Raw genomic sequence first — 27,584 nt, forward strand, 5'->3', positions numbered from 1 at the left:
AGGTTGCTCAGAGCCCTGTCCAACCTGGCCTTGAATGTTCCCAGGGATGGGGCATCTACCACCTCTCTGGGCAACCTGTTCCAGTGTTTCACCACCCTCATCATAGAAAATGTCTTCCTTCTATCTAGGCTAAATCTACCCTCTCTTACGTTAAAACCATTACCCCTTGTCCTATCGCAACAGGGCCTACTAAAAAGTCTGTCCTCATCTTTCTTATAAGCCCCCTTTAAATACTGAAAAGCTGCAGTAAGGTCTCCCCGGAGCCTTCTCTTCTCCAGGCTGAACAACCCCAACTCTCTCAGCCTGTCCTCACAGGAGAGGTGTTCCATCCCTCTGATCATTTTTGTGGCCCTCCTCTGGACCCGCTCCAAGAGGCCCATGTCTTCCCTGTGCTGAGGACCCCAGAGCTGGAGGCAGCACTCCAGCTGGGGTCTCACCAGAGTGGAGCAGAGGGGCAGAATCCCCTCCCTCGACCCGCTGGCCACGCTGCTCTGGATGCAGCCCAGGGTACGGCTGGCTTTCTGGGCTGCGAGCGCACGTTGCCGCCTCACGCCCGGCTTTTCATCCACCAGTACCCCCAAGTCCTTCTCCACAGGGCTGCTCTCAATAATTACTATCAGTCAGTATATAGACATACAGCTATCTCAGTGCTGACTTAGAGTGGGGCTCAGTACTTCAGAGTAGAGCTGATGTACAAACGAACACCCAACTTACCTGCTGTCCTTTTAGAGTCTTTTTGGCAAGATCATTAATGCAGGCTCAGTTTCCTCAGATTAATAGGTGTGCTGGCTCTCATCCCATTGTGCTCTGAGCCCAGCAATCTCAGCACCCAGCAGCCGCAACATCCATGGCTGGTTCTCCCAGCAGGAGTGATGGAGGGATGCTCCTGAAGAACTGCAAGTTTCAGGAGGAGATTAGAGTGATGCATGTGTATATATATATATACACACACACACACACACACACATTTTTTTCTCATATATACACATTATTTATGTATATTTATGCATGTGTATTATGTATGTGTTGGTTCATTTAACAGAATGCATTTCACTGTTGTCATTGAGGCTTCCTTCGGTTGCACTGTGAAAAATCCTCAAAACACCTAGGGCATTTAAAAAATGGGCAGTGCTGTACTTGAGGTCTGACATGTAATCATATTTTGATCAAAAAAAGGAAGTTGACATTTGTGATCTGTACCCAGCTCTCCAGAGTGTTGGGATTTAGTCTGGTGATTGATATTTTTTTTCTGATAATAGAAGGTAGGCTATTTGGAGGGTCATGTTTATCGGGGGGGTGGGAAAGTAAACATGTTTCTTGTTGTGTTTTGTTTTCTTTTTCAAACAAACACACTCTAGATTTGGATGTTGATACCTTCCAAATTTACCAGCCACAGCTTACGGTTGCCAGAAAGCTCTTGTCCCAGGTTTGTGCTATAGCAGACAGTGGCAATCAGAGCCTGGATCTGGGCCACTTCAGCAAAGTAGACTTCATCGTTATAGTTCCTCGTTCAGAAGTCCTGGTGCAGCAGACACTTCAACGGATTCGACAATCAGGTAAAAGGGAGGGGAGAAAAAAGAGACTGTTACACTAAAGTATGTGATGTTATTAAATCATATCTGGTATAAATGAAGAAGTAAGTTGCTCCAACACGTATTTTGCATGTCCAATATTAGCTCCAATAGTTGGCATCACTGATGAATTCTAAATATCTTCCTTTCATAAACTGGGCCCAAGCTGTGCCACATGACTGTCAAAAGAAATTGCCATTTTCATGCAGATCTGAGGAATGTATGACCTAGAGAAGCATTCAACTGTTAAGAGAGGGAGTGGATAAGCAAATGCAGCTGTTCAGATCTTTTATCCCCTAGACTTGTTAGTGCTATTTGTTCTAGGTACACATTTGTGCATATGCTCTCACATGTATTAGCACAGATGTATGTGCAGGAAGCTCTCTTACTTGGTAGATAAATGCCTGAGTAATACAAGCACATTGGCACACAATAATTGCCATGCTTATTCAGATGGTGAGTTTTCTTGTCTGGAGTTGTGTGTCTGACCATGATTAGTACCAAATGCTTCAAGAGGAACAAGAACGCTTTAGTGGACAGGTTATGGAATATGTCTCCCTTGAGAATGACCTCTGTTATCCACTCTGTTAGTGACTGACATGTATCCAGAAAAGCGTGAGGGTTTCTTCATGGAGAAAATTGCTGTCTAATGGAACTAAGGACTATCCGTATAGGTGTTTGGTCCTTTTTAGCTCTTGATCTCTGATATCTGGGAGTAATGAAGTCCTTAGGATAGTTGTGTATTTAGGATTTTTTTTTTATCAGCTGAACATTTTTTTTTCCTGCCTTCAGCTTTATCTAATAATCCTTTGTATTTACATTTGAAAAACATGAATATGAGCTTCTGGTGTAATGCATCTATGAGTGGTTTTGGGTAGCTGTTGGCTTTTTTCCCCTCTTGTTTTCTACTCTAAACAATCCCACACTTTCTGATTGTGCAGATATGCCCTGATATTGCTCAATATTGTGGTCCATCTCTGTATTTTTTTTCTCTGCTTTGTACTATTTTACTAGTAAAACAAAAAGAATAAAATAGATTACTTGAAGTATGGGTTTCTTTTCCTTTCTAACATAACTTTATAGGGTTTTTTGTTCCATTCCTTGTTTCTTCAGACATTTTATTTACTTAATTTGCTACTACACTAAACCAGAGGTCTTCTGATATCTCTTAACAGGGTTTCCAATTTGTTTTATTTATTTTTTTAAATGAATGGTTTTTACTTTACTTTTTAAAATAATTTTTTTTAAATCATTAAGACCCTGGCAAATACATAGTTGACTGACATTTCACAGTGGCTTATTGCTGCTACTTTAATTCAAATGGTGTTCAAAGCCGTATACATTACATCATGCCTATATTATGAATGTGATGGCAATCTATCATTACAAAGACTGTTAGAGAGTAGTTGTATTGACAGTAACATTGAAGGCAGGCATGAAAGAATTATATGATATGATATGATATTAGTGAGAGTCAGTTTTATATAAATTTATGATTTTTTGCAAAGGAAAGGTCAGAATAACTTTTTCTGACTTGAGCAGGATTAATATATTGCCCAAATGTGGACAAGTTTGGCCTAGGATCATGAGGCACAGCTAACTGAGCGCTGATGTGGAAATTTTTATGGAGGTCTGAAGTTTTTTTTTCTTTTTGATAATGTGAGAAGTCTTTGAAAGGTCTTTAGCCACTTTTTGGAAGAAATCCAGAAGCCAAGAAGCACTTTTTGGTACTCATTGTGAGAGAAAATGCATTTGGATAATCATCGTCTTACTAGGGTGTATCAGTGATTTGGCTAAGTCCTGATATTGGTGGACATGTGGCAACCTACCGTTGACACTTCACGAGTTTTGGATGCACTCAAAGGAAAAGATTTTTGTTGTATTCTTCTTTCTGACAGGTGTCCTTGTGGACTTGGGCCTAGAAGACAATGGAACGGCATATCAGAGAGCCGAGAAATACGTGGTTCGGCTAGACAATGAGATTCAAACAAAATTTGAAGTTTTCATGAGACGAGTGAAGCAGAATCCCTATACACTGTTTGTGCTGGTTCATGACAATGCCCACGTGGATTTAACAAGGTAGGTACTTCAGTCTACCAAAGGAAAACCATCCTCTTCCAGTATCTTTCAGTTAGGTTTTTCAAAAGACTTACCACTTTAGACACCCAATGCTTTTTCTAGGCCTAAGGCATTTGTGCCTCAAAATCAGAAATCATCTTTTTTGCTTGCCTATGATATTTGTTAACTAATTCTGATTCAGTTGAAGATAGGTGAGACTAGTTTCAGATTTTTGGATCTCTAACAAGACTTTGTAGGGGTATGTGGTATGGTACTGAAGTCCAGGAAAAAGGGCTGAATTTTGCAATTTTCTTTGTTCCTCTTCTTTTTTTCCTATTCCGCCCCTTTTTCTCTACTCAAACCCAAATCTATCCCATGTTCACAAGCCACTCATGTTTTAATTCATGTTTTTATCCTTGATGATAGTGTTGTTTTTAATATAAGAAAGTTTACAGACGTTTAACTCTTTGCATCACCTGAAAAATGCCCTAGCTACTGTAAGAAAAAGATTTAAAAACCAGCTGTGTTGGATTTGGCCAGCGTTAGATCTGAACACAGCACCACATACACGTGTGCAAAAACATTTCTTCACACTGAATCACAACTTTGCTATGGAAAAAGAAAGAAGTAACTAAAGCTTATTATTCTGCTCTTGTTCCAGGAGTAAACTGAGGAGAAAAATCTTAATGTGATTTAGACATGGTGCGTAAGGCTGTGGGATTCATTTGAATATCAGAATTATAATAAAATACTTTCCTTGAAGGACAGCTGAAAACAGATAAAAGCAACATTCTTCCTTCCTTATCCCTACCATCACATTTTTGTTACTGTTATTGCTGTACACTGAATTTGGAATTCCTGAATATTCTGGAGGCAAAGATAATTCCAGGAGCTGAAAATCAGGACATCAGGAAACTATGAGGTTCTTTTAGAAATAAGTTGTTTCAGGCTGGAAAATCCACTGGATTTTGTAAAATTGTTACTATATCCTAAAACCACAACTCATGCAACAGTGTTTCTCAGTGAGAAGGCTTCATCAGCTTTGGCTTATTTTTTGTCTCCTCCACCCAAAGCTGGTTTAAATTGGCACACTAATTCACCTTCTCACTGTCAGCAGATTTTGGCCTTTTTATTGTTTTTTTTTTTTCCCCTCTGTTACCTGAGCCTACCCACAGGGAACACTCAAATAGTTTTGACATCTTCCATCCTTCCAAAGAGATTTTTGAGCTGTGATTCTCAGTGCCATGATCATTTGGAGATTTTTCTGCAGGAAGAGAGTAATCCATTGAATCTCAGGATGTCAGTAAGGCAATTCTTTGCATTCTTATTTCTGCAGTGCCATTTCAAGTTCCCTGTCACATGGTGAGCCTAGTCATGGTCTGGCTGATAGAGTTATTAATTGCAGGGAGGTCCTTGAAGCATTCAACCTCCTTGTTCTTCAGGTCAGCTCTTTTCCTTATGCCTTGCAAACGCAGCATTCCAGGATCAGCTCTAGCAATGAGGTACATTGGATACAATTTGACACTGTGGTAAGTGTTTAATTATTAATTTTAACTGTGAATTTTAATGTGGACTTCACGCCTAAAGGAATCTTGTAGAGGCATATTAAAGAAAATTGTTAGAAGGGAGCTCTTTCTCTGCTGGAGCTTGTTCTCTCAGGCTCTAGATACATAACCCTGGAATGCTGATGGTGGAAGTAGCATTGACATTTAGGTCCAGGAACTGCACATTTTTCTTTGGCCAGTCATGTAGTATGAGACATTACTTTCTATGCTCTGGTCAGACAAAGCTATGTAGACATGCCATAAAGCTCTGGAGCTGGCTTTCTATTTTCAAGCAGTCTGACTTTTGACTATAAGTTATATGTCACATAGCCTGTCAAATCTGTTCATTACTTCTCTGGTACTAATAAAAGTTGTGTGCTGGGTAGTAGGTGCTGTCATTGTGCAGAGAAGAGGTGGGAAAGGTCTGTTTGACATTCTGCGCCATTAGCTTTTTTCACCATTTCAGCCAGCTGATTCTGAGGATGTTTTGGCTAAACCTGCTTTAAAAATATCCTTTTCTCCTATTCCTTCTTTGTTATACTTATATCAAGTTTGACTTTACTGTGTTGAGTGGACCACTGGTGTCTGTAAAGTGTCTTAAAGTGGTAGCTGTAAAAAATAGTTAAAGTCAAACAGAATAGTGGAAATGAGGGAGTGAATGAATATTCAAAGTTTGCTTTTTAGTTGATCGTTGACGTAAGCCGGTGTGGTGACCTTCTGTAAAATGGTCTAGACAATTTTTAATTTCCCAAAAGTAAAAAATCAACAACTTTCAATCTTCTGATTTAAAAAAAAAAAACCAAACCACAAAAAAGGGGGTGTCGTGGTTTAACCCCAGCCAGCAACTAAGCACCACGCAGCCGCTCACTCACTCCCCCCCCACCCAGTGGGATGGGGGAGAAAATCGGGAAAAGAAGTAAAACTCGTGGGTTGAGATAAGAACGGTTTAATAGAACAGAGAAGAAGAAACTAATAATGATAATGATAACACTAATAAAATGACAACAGCAATAATAAAAGAATTGGAATGTACAAGTGATGCACAGTGCAATTGCTCACCACCCGCTGATCGACACCCAGTTAGTCCCCAAGCGGCGATCCCCCCACGCCCACTCCCCCCAGTTCCTATACTAGATGGGACGTCACATGGTATGGAATACCCCATTGGCCACGTTGGGTCAGGTGCCCTGGCTGTGTCCTGTGCCAACTTCTTGTGCCCCTCCAGCTTTCTCGCTGGCTGGGCTTGAGAAGCTGAAAAATCCTTGACTTTAGACTAAACACTACTTAGCAACAACTGAAAACATCAGTGTTATCAACATTCTTCTCATACTGAACTCAAAACATAGCACTGTACCAGCTACTAGGAAGACTGTTAACTCTATCCCAGCTGAAACCAGGACAGGGGGAGTCTGTATGGGATTAAATTACATTCCTAGTGATTATTGGTGATGTAAATGCACTGGAGACCACACTGTGCTTCCAGCAAAGGCCTTGTGAAATTTGAGGCAGCAAATATTCTGCCTTTCTGATTGCTGTCTGCAGATTTACATTTCAGCAAAAAAATTGTTAGTTTCTGATTGCCATTAGAGATGTGTAGAATCTGACAATCAAGAATAATTTTGGAAATTAATAATCCTTCTGTTTTCAGGTTCTGCTTTAAATAGAAATGAGATAACAGTTGTCAGTAGATATAAAGCCAGAGATAGGGAGTCAGAAAATAATTAGCAGGATTCTTGGGAAGCAGGGTCGATCTGCTTGAGGGTAGGGAGGCTCTACAAAGAGATCTGGACAGGCTGGATCGATGGGCTGAGGCCAATTGTATGAAGTTTAACACGGCCAAGTGCCAGGTCCTGCACTTCGGTCACGGCAACCCCATGCAGCGCTACAGGCTTGGGGAAGAGTGGCTGGAAAGCTGCCCAGCAGAGAAAGACCTGGGCGTGCTGGTTGACAGCTGGCTGAATATGAGCCAGCAGTGTGCCCGGGTGGCCAAGAAGGCCAACGGCATCCTGGCCTGTATCAGAAACAGTGTGGCCAGCAGGAACAGGGAGGTGATTGTTCCCCTGTACTCGGCACTGGTGAGGCCGCACCTCGAGTACTGTGTTCAGTTTTGGGCCCCTCACTACAGGAAAGACATTGAGGTGCTGGAGCGTGTCCAGAGAAGGGCAACCAAGTTGGTGAGGGGCCTTGAGCACAAGTCTTATGAGGAGCGGCTGAGGGAACTGGGGTTGTTCAGTCTAGAAAAGAGGAGGCTGAGGGGAGACCTTATCGCTCTCTACAACTACCTGAAAGGGGGTTGTAGTGAGGTGGGTGTTGGTCTCTTCTGTCAGATGTCTGGAGATAGGACAAGAGGAAATGGCCTCAAGTTGAGGCAAGGGAGATTTAGGTTAGATATTAGGAAAAATTTTTTTACTGAGAGGGTTGTCAAACATTGGAATGGGCTGCCCAGGGAAGTGGTTGAGTCACCATCCCTGGAGGTATTCAAAAAGCGAGTGGACAGGGTACTCCAGGGCATGGTTTAGGGGGCATGGTTAATGGTTGGACTTGATGATCTTGAAGGTCTTTTCCAACCGAAATGATTCTATGATTCTAGGACCCCCCCCTGCAATCACAGGTAGGAGATACATCGAAAAATTTGGAAGGAGCTATGTCTGTCTTTCCTAGCTGTAGACAAATAAGTTAAGTAAAAAACATTTACATTTCACTGTATTCTTTGAAACAAACAAATAGCATCACTGAGGGAGAATGAATGAAAAGAAAGGATACTTTGCGTTGGAAAATACTTTCCACTTATTTTTTAAATGACAAAAGAAATTAAAATTGGTTCCAGTTTTGCTTATGTTTTTGCTATCTCTGTATGGAACAGGATGACGCAGCAAGTGAAGACAAGCTGTACTTTGGTTTGAATGAATATAGCAAATCCCTCCAATGGGGAGTCACAAGTCCCCTTTTGAGATGTGATGAAACCTTTGAAAAAATGGTCAACACGCTTTTAGAAAGGTAAATAGTAACATGGGAGCTTGGGATTCTGCTTAATTGGGATCTTAAGGATACAGATATATTTATGAGCCCCATCACAGGGGGATGAAGACATGATGACCTTTGATGTTGATCTTGGAATCTGTGAAGTATGTGCAATTTTAATTTTTGTAACAAAGTTAATGCTATTAAAGAAAGAGGGGATATCCTTCATTTGTTTGTAGAAGAGATTGGGCCCATTCAGCAGCAGTCCAGGCTCAGCTGTGCTGCTCTCTTCTTTTGGCTCAGCCCTCACTAAGCTAAGAAAGTACCAGAGGTTTCATACCTCACCGCTTCTGGTGTCTCTCTTGTTGAGACTGCCAGCAGACTTGTCAGTGGTGGCCCAAGTAAGCAACAAGTCATTTCAAACCCATCATTTTTGTTATTTCATTAGTTGGCTATGGTTTTGGTTTCTGCAGCTCAGAGCCTGAAAGTGGTTTATTAGTACCCTGCAGCTGCCTGAACAATCTACTTCCATAGCACATACCCACGATGTAACTAAATGGGTACATTACAGGAATGAAGGCAATACCGTTGTTTCCAGTAATGTGGAGTTAACCTATTCTGCATTTCAGCAGGACAAATCTCTTATAACAGTTCAAACTATAGTTTTCGTTATATTTTCATATTTACTAGAATAGGATTATTCTGTCTTCAGTACTGTTTTTCCTATTTTATTTAGGTCAATATAATAATTGTAAATGTATCTATATTTATTAAGTAAAATACAATATCAAATGTGTTAAATTAGCAACATAAATGAATAATTAAGTACATTATTAATCCTTAATATTTATTATTATCTACAAATATGTAAGTAATGAATGTGATAAATAATAACGAGGTCAGTTAATCTTAATACATCAGTTCTTTAGGCTTCTTGTAGTCTTTCTGGTCAAGTCCAATGGAAGAGATAGTGGTCACTATTGCTCTCTTTCTGTTCTTAAAATGTGAATGGGGAAAAGGATGGACGAGGATTAGTGCATGTGCAAATACTATCCTGATATGAAGTTAGGATAAAACTAGAAACTGATGGGAGGTGAACCTCTACCTTGGAGCCAGGATATGCTTTTGCATCACAGTTTATTGATTTAGCCTCTCTTTTCAAGAAAGTGCGTTATTCCATCTGGGTGAGTGAGCTGTACGAGCTTACAAGTCAAAACATTGCAGACATTTTGGTATTATAAGAAAGGTGCCATTTGTTTTTGTAGCAAAAGTACAGTGGGTACTTTTATGGGAGGAGGAGTAAAAAGTGCTTTAAAAATTTATCCATTTAATGACTGGCTTATGGTACACAGAGCTAGCTACTGTACCTACTGGTTAAAGACAGACACAAAACTTTATTCAAATGGATCCCATATCTATTAAATTACTCAAGAAAGAGGCCAGAGAAATTTGGAGCTTTTAGTTGGTTTAGTCATTCGGATTTCTGTGGCGCAAGACTAGCACTCGAGGTCATAATAGCGTAGGTTTTTTCTGTATTATGGTGGTGAGTGAACTTATGGGGAATGCCTAGAAATGGAGTGCTTTTTTGCTTGACTAGGCTTTAATTTTTTTTTTCTTAGCATTTTACTTTGTGAGCTTATATCTGTTGTCACTGCATATAGCTGTAATGAGAAATAAACATTGGCTATGTAAGTTACAAGGCAAAATGGAAGTTCAGATTTGGCTCAGAGACAGCAATCCCTATTGGTAAGTCTAACTTTCTGGTGAGAAGTTGAGAGATGTGAAATTATGAAGTACTTCTCCCACAAACCACTTGAAGCAGCAATGGTCCTCCAAGTTCGTAGAAGAAAAAACTTGTGGACAGCAAACCAATTATTAGCCTGTGCTCTTAAAGTGAACCAGATCTGAGATGATCTGTATCTACGTCAAGTTAAATATCTTTAGCTGAAATTCTGGCCCAAATGAAGGTAACAGAAGTTTGTAATTCCAGTTACTTGAGCACTTGAGTTACTTGGCTCTTTATCTTCTGCATTTGGACTGTTATATGCATTTACTTAAAAAACAGATTTTGTGCAAAATTATTGTCCATAAAAATCAAAGGCTTCATTCTTTGAGTTCTACAGAAAAAATGGGTGCTACTTTACCACGTGGTCCTGGGTTTTGGCTAATTTTCAGACATTGCTGTGATTTTGCATGTGCTAATGCAGAACTGTATCTCCTCAAAGGTACCCACGGCTGCACAGCATGGTGATTCGCTGCTACCTTCTCATTCAGCAGTATTCCCAAGCTCTGATGGCTCTCATGACCATGGCCTCACTAAGAGATCACAGCACACCTGAAACACTCAGCATAATGGATGACCTTATCACTTCTCCAGGAAAGGATAAGAATGGCTGTGGCCACATGCTTGTCATTAGGGTGCCATCTGTGCAACTAGCCATGCTGGCCAAGGAGAGGTTACAAGAAGTAAGAGACAAGTTAGGTCTGCAGTATCGTTTTGAGATCCTGCTTGGGAATCCTGCCTCAGAGCTTACTGTCGCAAAACACTTTGTGACGCGGTTGAAGGTTAGCAGAAACTAAATATATCTTTGTACGCCCGTTGTAGTCATCTGACTGTTGTACACATTTTGTGTTCATTCCCACATGTTTATGGGTTAATTATTCTATAGGAAAAGGGTGCATGTTCTGTATCTGTCTCCATGACAGTTTACTGTACTTTTGATGAGCATAACTGATTTAGAAACTTGGCAGAAAATTGAATTGTTACTGGCCCATGAAGTCAAATACTGGATGTTATCTCTCTTGTTAAAGTTGAATGTTATTCATGAGTCAGATAAGTTTCGTCTCTGAATCTCAGGAAGCAGAGCTCAGACCTCCTTAGGCAAACTAATTCTTTCCACCAACTTATCTGTCTGTCTAGTGTATCTGTTGTCTGTTCTGTCCATCCATCTTCTGCCCTTCTGATAACTGGTAAAGTATTCTGTTTGTCATGGACTTCTTTTCTTAAACCACTGCACACTGAAAGCCTCTTCTGCACAGCATATATGCACCAAGCTAAACTTTTGCATGGATTTGTAAGAGCATGGTTCAACTAGCGAAACCCACTTCCTGAATTAATTCCTCACTACATTAAAGAAAGGGAAATGGATTGCCTGCCTTAGGTACCAGCCTGAAAGTAATTCTGGTTATCTATCCTGATCCTTGCTCTAAGCCTCATAGAGATATTAATTTTCCTTTCCTACTATGAGTTATACAGTGTATTCAAAACCACATAGACAAGGAATGAATTTTGTGAGCATTTCTTAAAGAGCTTGCCTACAACCAGATAAAACGTCCTTTAAAGAAGATACCACCACCTCTGCTTCTTGAACCTTGTCTGCAGCGGAAGAGGGAAGAGGGGAAAGTAGTAACGAAGGAGAAAACATGTGGGATAGCAGCTCTGTGCTGCTGGTTTTTTTTGGCTAGGCATCAATTCCGACCTTAAATCATTCTGGAGTGTGAGTCCTGTGAGGGCTTCTTTATGGCCCTGTGCTGTAAAGGGTTGCAGCCCTTACACGTTGCTGGAGCCCATGAGGCCTTTAGTGCAGATCAGGATTGAGTGTGAAGCTGTTGCAGGTGAATATCCATGTAGCCATTGATCTGGAATAGAGGAATTTAATCAGGCAGAGAATGAAAAAACTTCTAAATAATTCTTATGCCTCTCCCCCACATCATAAGATGCTTTTTCGGAGTAAACATAGATGTAGGATTCTGCACTTGTTTCCTTCCTTGCAGGTGACTAGAAAAAACCCGCTCAATTCTGAAACATGCCTATGAAGGGAGTGAGGAAAGGAATTCAGTTGCTCAAAGATAAGCCTGTAGTGTCTTTTTAGGTGGGTTATCCCAGTGGCACTCCAGAATGATGAAGGTCGCCTGTGAGTCTTGTGCTGGGCTGCCATACCTGGTAGTCTGATGCCTGGGATAACACAGGGTATCTGAAATGGTGTGAGCATATGTTTGGGCAACTGATTCCCATTATAAAATTCATCAGCTATGCTACTATTGAGTCTAGTTTATTGCAGACAATTTCGATTTAGTCTCCGTGCTTCTTGGCTTTTCTCCTTATGTTAGATGGAGTACTGAAGCTGGAGGACTAGAGCAAGTGGGGAACTCATCACTGCCTGTTTCCACTACGAGCACCCAGGTCCTTTTTTTTGGAGGGGGAGAGCAATGTGAGGCTAGTGAGTGCTTTTTGGTGAGGCTGAGGCTCTAAATGCTGGTCCCACCAATAACTGCTGTTGGTCGCAGGGAGGGTAAGACTTTATCCTGACCTTTTTCAGCAGCAGGGAAGGCAACTTTATAGCTGTTAGTGACCCCAATTGTAAAGTTTGACTTAACTTATCCCCTCTCCCTAAGAGGGCCTTAGCAGCACGTGTGGTGCCGCAGCAGTGCAGGGAGGGTGGGCAGCTGTCTCTGCAGTGCTGGTAGCTGGACTGTTCCCCACTCTGTCAGACCAGCCCTCTGGCCAGCCAGACAGGCCAGTCCTCTCCATTAGGGAGCCAGGCTTCAAGGGGGATGGAATACCCAGAGGTACAGAATGAAAGAAGAGATGGAAAATAATTTAAATAACTATTTTGTTGATGAGGCATGCTGTCATGGCATACCCTTTAAGTGTAACAAGAATCAAACTGTTTGGGAGGCATTCAGAAGTGAGGAGCCCAGAGGGCTGTAGCTCTCTTCTCCTGAGTAAGATGGTCAAGAAATACATCTTCTGTATGCAAGTTTACAGCTCAAAGCCCCAGGCACTCAGGCTTCTTTTAAGTCCTTAGGCTAGCGGAAAGAAAATCAGCTTTGTATCTGTATTCCCCTATTTCTTTTTCTAGCCATGGACTTTCGCAGAAACTTCCGTCACTGGAGAGGCAGGATAACACACAGCAAGACTAACCTTGATGAGGGAGAAAATACCTCTCTGCTGCTGAGGCTGCTTTACTGAGCCAGTAGATGTTGCTAGGTAGTTGGAGAAATAATTTTTTTCTGTGAACATGTTATACAGAGGATGCTGAAATCAGCAGGGGGAGAAATCAGGGGAAGGAGAATAGAGCCATAGCAGAAAAGGGGAATATTACTCCAAATTGTGCTTTTTCTAAGCTAAGAAATAAATAATCGTAGGGGTTTTTTTGGTGGAAATTTTCAAAAGGTCAAATGGCATGCTGAATCACTGATCCACTAGTGAGTCCTCCTTTTCAATCCCCTTCATCTGCCTGAGAAGATTACTCATAAAACACAGCCTTTCTGGGGAGGAGGAAGGGTAAGGAGAGAACAGGTCAAGGGTACAGGTTGAGACTAGAAGAACCAAGATGGAATTCAAGATAGGGTTCTTCTTGCAAGGTATGTTTTCCATAAAGCTTTCATAAGTCTTGTTGCTCTGTCAAGAGAGCTGTGTCTTGTCTTGCACATCTGTGCTGAGAATAATAATACATATATATATTATTTTTAATGGGCAGTTTGAGTGGTTAGGCTTGCTGTCATGACTCAGCAAAGTACATTCTGTCCCTCAGCTAGGTAATAGTCTTCTTCAGAACTGATTTTTTCTGTTATTAATAAGAAAGAAGGAAAAACTTTTTCCAGCAGGTTGTATGCTGTAGCTCGAATACTGATGATTCTGTAACCATTAGGGCCTCATTTTCTTGTCTGTTAATGTCTGATCAGCATGGAAGTGTGAAGTGTCTGCTTTATATGGAAAGAACTTCTCTGCTGATCTCCTGTCTTTACTGGTTGGTGATCTGAGAGGCTATGTTGTAAGTTTTCCTGGCGGTACCCATAATGGATTGACAGGAATGGCTGGATATGAACCTGCATTTTTGCATGTCAGCTTTATAATACAATTTCAGTGTTTGTAGAGATAGAATGGCTTGTTTTCTTTCTAAGCGAGAGTCTCTGTGTCTTTCAGCTTTACTTCCTTTTAACAGTTGCTGCAGGGTGCTCGTGCCTGTCTTGATCAAATACTGACTGTATCATCTGGAAGTCTGGGCACTGTGCGACACAGCAAGAAAGATATTGTTGCTCAAGATAGAGCAATGTTTTTAGGATGCTGCATCCATCACAGAGAACACAAATGGGCTCAGCCAGGTTCAGTAAGCTCCGCTGAACCAAGGGGACTGAAGGGTATAAGGACATGGGATGGTGTTACCAGCCTTTCCAGTGTTAAGGGAAAATGGTAGTTTGTGGTCTTGGGCCTTGGTAGACTGTAGGTAAGGAGTCCCTTCTTGTGGGATTACCTCCAGTGAAAGGGAAATTTTTTTTTCTTTCATATAATCTTTCATTATATAGAATAATTAAGCAAATATTTGAGGATCATGGAATCATTTTCATACTCCACTTGAAGGTCTTCAGGTTTACATTAATTTCAAGGAAATTTTAACTATGCCAGCTTGAAATGGAAGGGATCAACTGCATTTTTGTCTGACAGACCCCACTAATACCACACCAGGTGTATGCTTCCAGCACTGAATAACATATGCTGTGCATCCTTTTTCTGTGCATTTAGTGCTTGGCTAACACTTTGCTACCAGAAAAAATGCATGCCTGTACCTAAGGTCTTTTTCGTGTTGGCTGTTGGGTAAGCAAACTCTGTATACAAAGAAAAAGCAGGAACTGAAAAAAAAAACCAAACAGGTGAAGGTTTAGAAAGTGTCTTTTAAATGTGACTGGAAGTTTCTCTGTTCACAGACTTGGAGAGGATATGAGCAGGATGACTGGATCCCTCGCACCTATCAGGATTTGGAAGGTCTACCTTGCATTGTTATTCTAACTGGCAAGGACCCTCTAGGAGAAACTTTCCCCAGGTGCTGTTATTACTCTTGCAATATGGTTGTTCTCTTAACATGTTTAGATAAATTGGGGGGTGGATAAGTGGTTTGATACCATCTGGCTATTTTTTTTCACAAAAAAGTGTATTTTAGGCTTTATTTGGGAACAGTTTAAAATTTTGGAAAGTGTGGTTTGTGAAAAGTAAAGCTACTGTACTGTGTGGGTCAATGAATGTCTGTGCAAAGTACTGAGGAGCATAACTTATATGATTAATATTTTAAAATTTTATTTTATTTTTACTGGCTAATAAAATTATTCATGAATATTTAATAAGCAATTCAAGAGAGGGAATATTCTTCAAAGCCAGAGGAAACAAAACTTTCTTTTTTCTTGGGTTGGGTTTTCTAGGTCGTTGAAATACTGTGACCTTCGACTAATTGACTCAAGCTACTTAACTCGGACTGCATTAGAGCAAGAAATAGGCCTGGCATGCTGCTACGTCTCGAAGGAGGCAATTCGAGGGCCTATTGTAGCTCTTGACCTTAGTGAGAAGGAGCATGAGAAGGCTAATGGTAGCGAGAATGACTCTGATGAGCTGTTGATAGACTTGGACCGACCCCAGAGTAATAGCAGCGCTGTCACTGGAACCTCAGGTCAGTTATTCTGCTTTTGCCCTGAAAAACAAGTCTTCGTTCCTACATCATTGGAATTTGAATGCAAACATTGAGATGTTTAGTCAAATGTGGGTTGATTAGCTGCATCCTGCTGCAAGCTAGGCAATGAAATGTTAGTAGCAGATTTTTGCCATAGTGAGCAATTCTCCTGTGTACAGCTAAAAGGGGATGGTGTTGCAGTGGGAGGATGGTATGCCATAGCTAAGGGTCCCTTGTGAATTTTATTTTTAAACTCAACATTACACATTTGTTGCTAATTTAGCCTGGTGGATCCTGAAAAGATCTTAAAAATCAGAGTAGAAATAGATAGTATAAAATTTTAGGAATAGAAAAATGCTCTGTAACTGCGGGGGTAGCTATGGATGATGATGGATATTTGCCTTCTTGCCAAGACCAACAGATTGGTGGGGTCTGCCCTACTTCTTCAGGCATCAATGGAGCATCATCTCTCACCAGGCCTTCCCTTCCTTGCATTCCTCAGGCAATTCTGGGTCCTTGCTTTTGTTTCCCTATGAGTTTGAGGTATTAAGACAGCTGAACTGGACCTTTGCCATACACCAGATCGTCCCATACACCAACTAAACCTGACTGGTATGGAGGAGGGAGCATAGCCCAGTTCACATTAAAGTTGCTGTGAAATGAATGCTCTGTTCCCCAAAGGAAGGAGTGTCAAGTCAATCTGTGTATACAGTGGTGTCTTATACTTGAATTTCAGAAGGTTGTACCATCAAATCCCAAATCCCAGATGGGGAATGTTAATTAACGTACAGAGCTAAATGTTCATTTGGGATTGGGACACTTGTGTTTGGACTCTGAACCCTAACAGAAGGGCTGTTGCCTCTCCAGCAAGAGGGACAGATGGGTGTGTGTCAATGATTTCTTTTTAAATGGTGAAACACTGACCTAAGCCACATGATGATCTCGCCCAGCAGCACTCACTGAACAGAAGTGTTTGAAGATTAGGATTGTCCCATAGATCAAATGAGTTAATGATTTCTTTACATTTTCTTATGTCAGCCAGTATCTGTTCATTGCCTGCTCTTTGTTTCCCCAGGGTCCCTGGCAGACAATGGTGTGAGTTCCTCGAGTGCTGCAGACAAGTCTCAGAAGCAAGCACCATTGCTTAACTTTCAGACTGTGGCGCACAGCTCAGTAGATGAGGGAACTTACCCCAGTTTCACAGCTGGAGAGACCATGAAACAAGAATGCGACTCCCTGGGTAACCAGATGGCAAGCAGCACCACTTCGAAACTATCATCACTGTCTTCGGTCTCCCAGACGTTTCGGTGGCCTGCCCATTCAGCCAAAGACAGCAAGGCCCTCCGTGCTGCACTGCCACGCATCGTCATCCTGTCGAAAGCTGCCTACTGTCTCCTGAGCTCACAGAAAAGTGGGAATTTGCCTTCCTCCTCTTCCCTCCTGCCTCATGCTGACGTGTCTTGGCTGAGCTCTCTGAGGCCTCTGCTTCACAAGGACATGAACAGTGAAGAGCAGTCTCTCTACTACAGGCAGTGGACAACAGCCCGACAGCACCACGCGGACTTCAGCAATCAGGGTGAGGCGTCTGGCTCGAGGAGTTTTCATCCCAGGCGGCTGCTTTTGACAGGACCACCGCAAGTAAGAGAACAGTTCCTTCCTCTTGCCTTATTAGCAGGATGAGAGGACCAATGTTGAGGACTGGAGATTGTACTGTAAAGGCCCCCTGCAAGGTTGCACGCAGTGATGTATTTTGAGGTCAAAAATAAGTCTAATTTTAAGGTTAAGTCCATGCTGGAAGTGGTAAGGAGAAGATGGTGCTGTATGTCATTTTTAGCCTAAATGAAATACATGTGGATGGCACTGGGCATAAAATTGCCATGAGCATATCAGTAGAGAAGCAGTTATCACTGCTGATCTCCCTGTGTACAAAAATGATACAGCCTGTGGGCCAGGTTTTGCTCAAAGATCAATTTTGTAATACTGTTCAGCATAATGGGGAATATTATGTCTTGTTATGTTTTCAGGCAGAACTAGAGTGGGGTAAGCCCAAAGGCATTTATCTGAAACGTATCCTTCCTTCACGTTAGTCTGAGTGGGGATTTGGATTTTTTTTCCATCTTTGGCTCAGGTGGGAAAGACTGGCTCATACTTGCAGTTCCTAAGGATCCTCTTCCGCATGCTGATCCGGTTGCTGGAAGTAGATGTGTATGATGAAGAGGAGATTAATGCCAGTAAGTGTATAGTAGTCATTCTTAATATGCATTTTAAAGAGCCTCTGTTATGTATTATTCAGCAGTGACAAATTTTTAGGCTCACGGAAGGACTATAAATTACACCTACCACTTGTCTTGTTCATTAGCGTATAGCTTGACTTATTGTAGGTGTCTGCATATATTTAAATATAGATGAATAAAAACTAAATTTTATATTGGGCTTAGCTGAGAACTATTAAATGTATTTTGGATTGATATATTTGGATAGCACTAAAATGAAAGTGAACACAAAACTGTAAATGGGCAACATCTGCCCATGTTACCTCTCCTTGCTAGTTTTTACGCACTGGCTGCTTTTAAGCAGACAAGACTTTTAAGAACATTTCGTTTCTGGCCAAAACATCACCATTATTTATGTTCAAGTATAAATTAGATACCAATTTTCAGAAAGACTGTCTTCTGTCTGCAGTCTACAGATCTTATGCTGAGGAAAAAGGGAATGGGGAGCCTCTCTGGATTTGCGCTCATTTGTCAGATCTCACAGATCCTTTAACTGCTGTGGCAGGACTTTGCCCTGAGACGCACAAACCCTTTTAAAAATGAGTCCTCTTCAGGGTGTTCTTTACATAACTCTGTGGTGGTGTAGTGAAGATAACTCCATGATGCATAAATCTCATGACCATTAGACCAGCATCCTGAAAATGTAGTTGTTGTCAAACCTTTGAAAGGACTAATTTGTATTTCTACTTAGAAACTGCTATTAAATTAAAAAAAAAAAAAGTATTTTCCTTTGATTTGGAACTTTGGGGGCTGTTATTCTGTCATTATTTGAACTAAAGTACTCCAGAAACTTAGGATGAAATACCAAAATGTAAGAGAAGTTCCACATCATGCCGTCTGGCCTGTTGTGATCACAGCAACGTGTCACACCCCTGCCAGGAATGCGTAGAACTCCATCAGAAGAGCAGTTTGGGTTTATTTGGGGTTTTTGGTTGTGGCTTTTTTGCTCCCACTACCTCTATTGGAATACTTTTCCAGAGCCCTAGTGCTCTTATGATTTAAAATATTATTTTGTTCTCCAACCCAAAGATGTTCCTGTCCCAATTATAAACCAATTATAAACATTCTCTTTGGGACCAAAGAAAATATTAATATAAATTAAAATACTTTTTCTCTTCTTTTATGTTTGCTTCTATGGTTTAGTCAGGCTGGAATCTTACCCCCTCTCAGCGTTTCATCTAGATAGCCTGGATCTTCTTACAGGATCCTCACAAATGACAGGCTCTTTATTCTGCTTATCAGTTTAGTAGCTCTTGTCTGCGCATCTATTTTCAGTTTACCCTTCTGTTACTTGGGTGACCAGAACTGAATGTGGTATTCTGCAGGACATTTAACCAACCCAGCGTACAACATCTCATGTATTCCCCTGCCCACAATGAAAGCCCCATGACTGATGAAACCTATGATTGCACTGGTCTTTTCCATCCTCCCATTTCACTGGCACAGACATGTAGCTTGTACTTGTGGGTTCCTCTGCAACTCAGTCATTTCCAATCAAGGTGCTCCCAGCCTGCTGCAGAAATGCTTGTTATTAGTCCTTGATTGTACATAGGACTTGTATTTTTTCTGTTAAATATCATGTAGTTTCTGTTGTTAACAGTTTTCAAGGGCATTGAATTCTTTCTGGATGATCTTCAATTCCCTCTCTGTATTGACAATGACTCTTAGACTGTGCCACCAGCAAACGTAAACCAATTTTTTTTTTTTTTTTAGTTGGTGACATTAGTGAAAATATTAAACAGTATGCCCCTCTACTGATCTTTTAACTTCATTGGTAATCTCCACCTGCCTTACGGTGTTACATACTGCCATCTTCTGTTTAATCAACTTTTTCAATTTACAGAGCATTCACTGTCTCCATTTTCTTCAGCTGTATTAATAATTTGTCACATAGTATCATATCAAATATTTAAGTTCAGAAGGATAAGATGCGTTGCATTTCCTTTGTTCAGAGAAATAGATATATCATAGCTGTGTAATGAAAGTAACACAGGATTTCTTTGGTCAACACATGTTGCATTTTATTACATTTTTCAATTACCTCAACTTCTTAAATTATGTCCTTCACCCTCTCCAAGTTTTGAATATTACCAAGGTCAAAGTAATGGACCCAGAGCTCCGTAGACTATTGCGTCTCCTATTAAATGGTGATAATATATGTGCTATGCTTGCGTTGAAATCAGTCACCTGCCTGATTTCACATACTTGTTCTTTCAGAAAACTGTCATGGAGATTATTCTTTCTCTCTGTTTTGAGTGTGTATCAAGCTTTTAGAGTTTTGTTTCCATCTTGGCTTATAGTAAACCTTTTATTCCCTTGAAAACATAATTGTCAAAGTAAAAAGAAAATGAAAAAAATTAATTTATGTAGTTGAGGTGATACGGCAAAGAAAATTGTTATTTGTTTACATGCACTTTTCTGAGGTCTACCTCAGCTTGACATTTAGCAAAGCTTATTTTATCTCACGCTTGTTGACATTTAAGAAAAAACTTCATTCACTGGTGAGCTTTTTCCATTCCTCATGGACTTTGTTCGTTCTTAGTGTCCTTTTTGATGTAGTCCCTCTGAAGCCCTTTCCTCCTGGTGTTTTTATTTTGCTTGGTATGCTGGTTACTGGTTGTTTGGCAACTGCAATTCCAAGAAGTCCAAGTCTCATTCATAGGCAAGTCCCTGGTTTTTTCAGGCCAGGTGACTTACAGAGCGAGCTTTCTTAGGAATGGACAAACTAATATGCCTCGCCTGACTGTCGGCGTATATTAATTTGAGCATGACACAGTGCCAGTGAGGTTAAACTACTGCTGGCTCACATCCTATTGAGTCAGTCTGGGTAGGGTGAGCATGTGCTTGTCTGTAGACCCAGTCTTCGTTTCATCTGAATTTGCTTTTCTAAAATCAGTAACCTCAGTTACAAACCTACTTTTCTGTGTTCTTCCATGTCATTTTAAACTGAATTGACTCATGTTCAAGCTGCAGTCCAAGGTTGCTTTCTTTGGCCAGTGCTTTCTAATGTTCCCATTACTTACACTTAATTTTTTACTTTAGACTTATCTCTGTTGGATGAAAGCAAAGAAGTTCCAGTTGATCCTTGCTGGCCACATCCCATTTTCTAACAGGAGTGTGTCTTTTACTGCCTTTACCATGTACCACCAGCTACTAGTTCATAAATTTATACAGCCTCTTTTCCCTTGCTTTCATCTTTCTGCCTTTGGATACTTTTGCTTCTCGTTTACCCAATGCTCCTATTCCAACACAGAGAGGTTCAAGACTACACCTGTATCTTCTGCACAGATAGGACCATTCATTGGACCTTGATGAGGAGCACAGCAGAAAGATACCTATGAGGCTCCATCGCCTGCATGCAGTTTCCAAGGAATTGCCATTTCTTTGAAATGGCTTTGTGTGGATTATAATTTCAGTTTTGGTAATATTAATGATGGTCAAAGACATCTCTGTGTGTGTGTGTGCGCACACCTGTGTGAGTTCCTGTGCAATTGTAAATAAGCAAACATTACCATTCAGTCGGTATCTGATACTGCTTACCTGAAGCGTGTTGTTGCAGACCATACAGAAAACAGTGAAATTACTCAGTCTAGCAATGACCACTGGCCGGACATTGAGATCTTCAGCAAAATGCCTTTTGACCTGAGTGTACATGACCCCAAGTACAGAACTATAAGTCCTGTATACACGGAACAACTCTCAAGAGTGAAACAAGGTAAGTAAAATGTAGAGTTTTTTAGGAATACTTCCCTGCAAAGAATCAGCTTTTATTGATTCATTTGAACACATGAGTTCACAAGAGCCTTTAATCTCCAAAATTATATGCAACAAAACAACTTGTGTGTTCTTTACAATTGTTACCAGGATCACAGTCTCCATTTTTTAACACTCATAAAATTTCTGTTACTACTTTTCTTTGTGCACAGAAACAAGCAAAGAAACAAAATCAGAGGAACCTAAGAAAAGGGAGACTGTGTCCATGATGTTGACTAAATATGCAGCTTACAATACGTTTCATCACTGTGAACAGTGCCATCAGTATATGGACATTAATCCTGCCGCACAGGTTGGTGTCAAGGTCCAAGGGTAAAATGCATCCTTGATTTTTCTGTGGTGTCTCCAGGCGTACCGCTCTGGTCTCAGGACTCATGCTTTCACCTTCCCTGAGATGAAATTGTTTAATTCTTCCATTCTCAGAGGAGATATTGAGCTACAGACCCTGGAGCATCAACTGTGGCTGCTGCATTCTGCATGAGCAGTTCTCCTCTCCAGCTGCCTCTAACAAAGGGTGAATATTGTGACTAGTTGTCTCAAGCCAAAGCATTATTCAGCCTGCCCAGAGGGTTCACAGTATCTCGTGGGAGAGGACTGTAAAATTGAGATGCTTGTCTTGCCTAAATGCCAGCCATCCACACCTGTGATGGGAGACTGGAAGGCCTACTTCTTCCTCCCTTTGTATGTAACTGTGCATGCTTCTCAGCAGTAGCTTGTGAGTTACTGGACAAAAATTATCATCTTTAACTGTTTAGTCAAAAAACTTTTGATCTCTAAAACAGTTATGCTCACAGGAGACTGACAGGTGAGATTATTCCTGGTTAATAGCTCAGACATTATTTCTTAACCACCAACAACAGTTTACTTGGAAATTTCTTATCTCAAGTTGTTCTTTCCTTGCTTGCTAATCTTTTCCAACAGCTTGCTATTAAGCTAACACAGCATAGACATACTGACCTGGAAATGTACAATGTCAGTTACTACGGAACAGCACCAGCAGGTCTGGTTTAAACCTCATGCTTCATTAAGTATGTTGACACGAGCAAACCCAAAGGACATCTGTTGTTCCCTCCACCCATCTTTGTGCACATGGTCAAACATAACAACTAGTCATAAATATAAATATCTACTTGTATGTGCAAGTGTGAGTTGTGTATATAGAATTATGATAATTGAACTCAGGGAAATTACACATCCAAAGGGGAGTCATTGGATAGCATTATGAAGGGAGAGAGATTCTTAAATGCTTTAACAGAACCTAAATAAAGCCCCTCTCATTTTTCAGCTTTACTTACGGTAATTATTTCAATTTTTTACTAAAGATTAGAGAAAGCTGATTGCTAAGAGTAAATGATTTGACCTTGTAGTAAGACAAATGCTTCTGTAGGATGAAATCTTATCAGATACATAGGCACTTTGTATACACTTACATGGTTCAGTGAAGCGCTGTGCGAACTTAAGCTCACCCAAATTCTTCATAGCCTTGTTAATGGTGTGGTCTGCTCTGGGTTACCTAGCTGCTTAGAAGAGTATTGCCACAGGAAAAATACCATACTAACGCAGCCACACTGCTGCTGAGGTGTCTGAATGGCAGTGCATTCCGTGTGGAGGCGCACCCTTACACTACACTGCTCTTTGAATCTTTTGGGAAAATTTATTTGGACAGTTTGTTTCCTAGTGTATGTATTTTTCATTTCTCCTTGAGAATATTGATAAATAGTTTCCAGCTCAAATGGACTTCAGAAGAGTCCAGTTCGGCCAAAGATCAGTACTGGTACATAAAGCTGATTCTTTTAATATCAAGGCCAGTTACGTGCCTAAGTAATGTGGCTTGTGGTAGAGGAAAATGAGAACATAATAGAGTTAACTTCACTTACTGAAAGAGAATGTTTTGGATGTTTTTCTCTGATGGTTTCCAGTATTGTGACTGTAAGAGCAGGTTGTCATATACTCTTTATGTGTTGCCTGCTTGCAAATCTTTTTTTGTTTGTTTGTTTACAGATATCTGACTCCACACTGCATGCATTCACATTTTCATCCTCGATGCTAGGAGAAGAGGTTCAACTGCATTTTATAATCCCCAAGTCCAAAGAGAATCACTTTGTCTTCAGCAAGCAGGGAAAGCATCTAGAAAGCATGCGTCTCCCACTTGTTTCTGACAAGGTGCGTGTGCTGCTCTTACCCATCTGCTGGCTACATATGCTGAATGCAGTTAACTTGACATACATTTGCAAATTAATGGTGGTTGGCTGGGTTTTGTTTGTTTGTTTTCTTTTTGTTTTAAAGTCCTTTGCATAATTCCTGCCTAACTGTCCTTAGAATTGGAGTTTTTGAGGACAATCATCCCTTTTTGCATTCCTAGTGTCCAGTTCATATGTGTTGCAATGATCAATAATCTTAAAATCCAGTATAAACAATAAATAAATAAAAATCCATATCAGGAATAACCTGCTTTTTACCTAATATTACCAAAGTATCTCCTGTTCCAGCAGAATTTGAATGCAGTCAAGAGTCCTATCTTTACTCCATCAAGTGGACGTCATGAACATGGCCTCCTGAACCTCTACCATGCCATGGAAGGCATCAGCCACCTCCACCTTCTTGTAGTCAAGGAATATGAAATGCCGCTCTACCGTAAATACTGGCCCAACCACATCATGCTTGTCCTGCCAGGCATGTTCAACAATGCTGGCGTTGGTAAGAAACACTATCAATGCATTGCTGTGAAGATATCAAAATCCATGTTGGACGATGTGGATCATGTGGTTGAAGGAAACATTGCAGCAGCTCCTCACGTTCGTGCTGTGATAATAGCAGCAATATCTGTGCAAAATGCAATGATGTGTAAGAACTGCTATTAGGGACATGGAATGCATGTATTGGTCACTGCCTTCTCAGTTTAAATCTGATGTTTTATACACCATATTCACTCATTTTACTCAGCCCTGCTGTGTTTATTCTAGACATTTTACACGTGATTTTTCAAATTGCAACTTTTTTAGTTAGCCAAAGCTAAATATTAACTGCAGCTGAACACTAGGGGTTTGAACTTTGGACTTCATTTTCATGGATGCTGAGTTTTTCCTGCAAGAAGTTTTAAATAGCTTCAGTTTTAGAATCTCAGCTCCTTCTTGGTTCAAGTTACTTTATTAATGCCCACAAAATCATGTTCTGCAGAGTCTCTTAAAAGGTCCAGTCTTCTTGGTATCTGTCTTTTAGATTTACTCACACTGAAAAAGGGACATACTGATTTCTTTTTAAACTAAGATGTTACGAGCACTAAGTTCATAAGGGGTAATGACTGCAGATGCTCATGTAGTCTTTCTCTGGGAAGAGAGAGTGATAAAGTCTAATAAAGATCTCCGTATGTCTTCTTTATGGTATTTTCTCAGGTGCTGCCAGGTTTCTTATTAAGGAACTTTCCTACCACAATCTAGAACTGGAACGAAACCGCTTGGAGGAACTGGGAGTCAAGCGCCAGTGCGTGTGGCCGTTCATTGTGGTCATGGATGACTCCTGCGTCTTGTGGAACATGCACAGCGCCCACGAACAGTCAAGGTAAGTAACCACCCAGGGCTGGGGTCCCTACACTGATCCAGCACAGACAGCAGCACACCTGTGACTTAGGCTCATCTCTAGCATCTGACAGAGTATGAAAGTCCAGACAGCTGGAAAAGTTTGGCAGCTGAAACTGCTGGTAACATACTTGAAATATTGCTAAGCAAAAGCAGCTTTCGGCAGTGGCTTTGATGTAATAACACCAGGCTGCCTGTCCACAGGGCCTCACAGAGGTCATGATTCACTCAATTATTATTCAGATAGCCCAGGAACTGTACACTGAGACATTAGATATATTGTCTAAAATGCAACAAATCAGCTCTTTCACTCAGAGCAGTAAGGAGGCTGTTGATTTATCTTGATGACCACCAACATCCAACCTCCTGCTGTTGCAACACTCCCACCTGGCTCTACCCTTGCATCTGTGTCCCACAGTCAGTACCATCAACAACCTCTACTTGGGCTCGTTCTTTGCCTAAAGCCGGTCTTGCTTTTAGTGACTATTTGAGTGACTTCTCAATATGTTACTTCCCTGATTTGTTTTGATTCAGTTTATGTTTCTCAATGAAAACAGTTTATTTGGGGAACTTTAGCTTTTTAGAAAGCATTAAGCTCTTGCCCTTCTCAGTGCTTTTGCTGTCCATTATGGAGAAAATAGCCTTCCAGAAATGGTGCATAAGGTGATTCCTTTTCCCTTTCTAAATTGCTGTGTAAGACCTTATTCTGCTGAAAGGCCCATTTTCTTATAATGACTAAATTGATGGGATAAGATTAGTTGGCTGTTGTTTAGAAAGTCTGTGTTTATGTATATATTTTTACAGCATCTCGAGTAAACACTCTCAATTGTTAATGGAATTTTATGGTCCTTTGTATACACATATATGTATATATATGCAGTGTATGTTATATAAAAATAATAAGCTATGTTTATATGTTGTGTATGATCATGTTTTACAGCCAGTCCCTGGAGCCTGGGGGTTCCAGCAAGAATGTGTCTCTGAAGAGCGTCCTCCAACACATTGAAGCTACCCCCAAAATTGTTCATTATGCAATACTGGGTGTTCAGAAATGGAACAGCAGGCTGAATGCCAGGAAAGCAAAGGCTCCATTCTCCAGGTGCCACGTGCGTGATTTTATACTGCTCAACATAGATCTGACCCAGAATGTGCAATATGATCTAAACAGGTAGGCAATATATATATTTATGTGGTAAAAAAATATGCTGGCCTGATAAGAATCTTGTCACCATATTTCTGAATGCTGTTGAGATAAATAGAAAGATCCTGTCTAAGGTAACAAACGCAGAATCACAAAAATAAAATACAGAGTGATATATGTTGCATCTGAATGAATAAGGCATCAAATTAAACTTACCATCAGCCAAAAAAATCTGGGAGAGACAGACCATGAGGCAAGGGCAAGGGAGGGCTACAAAAGACTGAAAAGGCAGAGGAGAAAGAAGAAACTTCAGGAGAAAAAAGTAACCAGGAGACAAAAAATAGAAGAAAGAAGCCAAAATTACATCAGTCACAGGAAGAGTGTGCAGCTTCCAGTCTCTGGAAGAGGCAGGAGCCTGTCGCATGACTAAGAACAAGAGGTATAGGAAATGGTTGAGCCATTGCTATGTCAAATGCTATGAGGAGGGTTTCCTTGTATTTCCTTCAGAGTCAGCTATCCTCCCTGTTGCCACTTGGGTTTGCAATAAAAACAGATGAATAAATAACTTCCTACTATTTCCTTCCTTTTTTTCCTCTCCTCACCAAACTCCATCCTAAAGCATTTGCAGTAAAGCACTGTTATCATGGGGCTTTACTGCTAGTCCTCATCACAGACTGAAGCAATATCCAATTCCCCCCCTTCCTGGCCAAGTGAGTAGAATAAACCCTCTCTCTGCTAGCCACAGAGTGGCCCTGGCGCATCTCGCCCTGGTCTCCTGCTGCTGTTTTAAGGGATCCCGTATATTTGAGGGAGGAATTGTAGCCTGTCAGTGCAAGCCGGGGTCTGGTGTGGCTTCCAGAGCTCTTGATTTCACATTCTCTGGCTGGTTGAATCATGAGATGGGAATCAGCCCACAGAAGTGAGCAATTACATTGTAAATAGCACAGGATAAATGTTAAGTCTTCAGCTGCTTTGTATCCCACAGCCAAATATTTGTCAAAGCCACATTTATCCCCTGATTCCAGTTCATCAAAAAATATGTCATATAGAACTGGCTTGTTCAGAAATGGAGGTTGGTCACTGCAGAGCTTCTCCCAGTTTATATATATAAAAAAAGAACTAAAAAGAAGGAGAAAATAAAAGAGGAAAGGGTGGGGAGGAAGTGATTGATCCCAGTATATGACGAGGATGAGAGGGGTAGCCAGACTTGGTATGGGGAAGGTGCACATAGATGCACTGAATAGT

General features: G+C 40.8%; 1 protein-coding gene across 3 annotated transcripts in view; it reads left to right on the top strand.

Annotated features, from left to right (window-relative positions):
* Positions 1–27,584, top strand: part of GREB1L (GREB1 like retinoic acid receptor coactivator) — a 145,202-nt gene that overhangs the window by 110,198 nt on the left and 7,420 nt on the right. For all 3 annotated transcript variants that reach the window (XM_052787420.1, XM_052787422.1, XM_052787421.1), the window contains 15 exons: positions 1,359–1,556; positions 3,470–3,650; positions 4,966–5,158; positions 8,037–8,170; positions 10,360–10,699; positions 14,843–14,958; positions 15,332–15,576; positions 16,652–17,214; positions 17,705–17,807; positions 21,409–21,564; positions 21,776–21,915; positions 23,625–23,786; positions 24,116–24,320; positions 25,016–25,181; positions 26,139–26,366. In XM_052787420.1, coding sequence (XP_052643380.1) covers positions 1,359–1,556; positions 3,470–3,650; positions 4,966–5,158; positions 8,037–8,170; positions 10,360–10,699; positions 14,843–14,958; positions 15,332–15,576; positions 16,652–17,214; positions 17,705–17,807; positions 21,409–21,564; positions 21,776–21,915; positions 23,625–23,786; positions 24,116–24,320; positions 25,016–25,181; positions 26,139–26,366 — 3,130 coding nt within the window. The remainder of the gene's footprint in view (positions 1–1,358; positions 1,557–3,469; positions 3,651–4,965; positions 5,159–8,036; positions 8,171–10,359; positions 10,700–14,842; positions 14,959–15,331; positions 15,577–16,651; positions 17,215–17,704; positions 17,808–21,408; positions 21,565–21,775; positions 21,916–23,624; positions 23,787–24,115; positions 24,321–25,015; positions 25,182–26,138; positions 26,367–27,584) is intronic.

Source organism: Harpia harpyja, chromosome 5, assembly GCF_026419915.1.
Source record: "Harpia harpyja isolate bHarHar1 chromosome 5, bHarHar1 primary haplotype, whole genome shotgun sequence".
NCBI lineage: Eukaryota > Metazoa > Chordata > Aves > Accipitriformes > Accipitridae > Harpia > Harpia harpyja.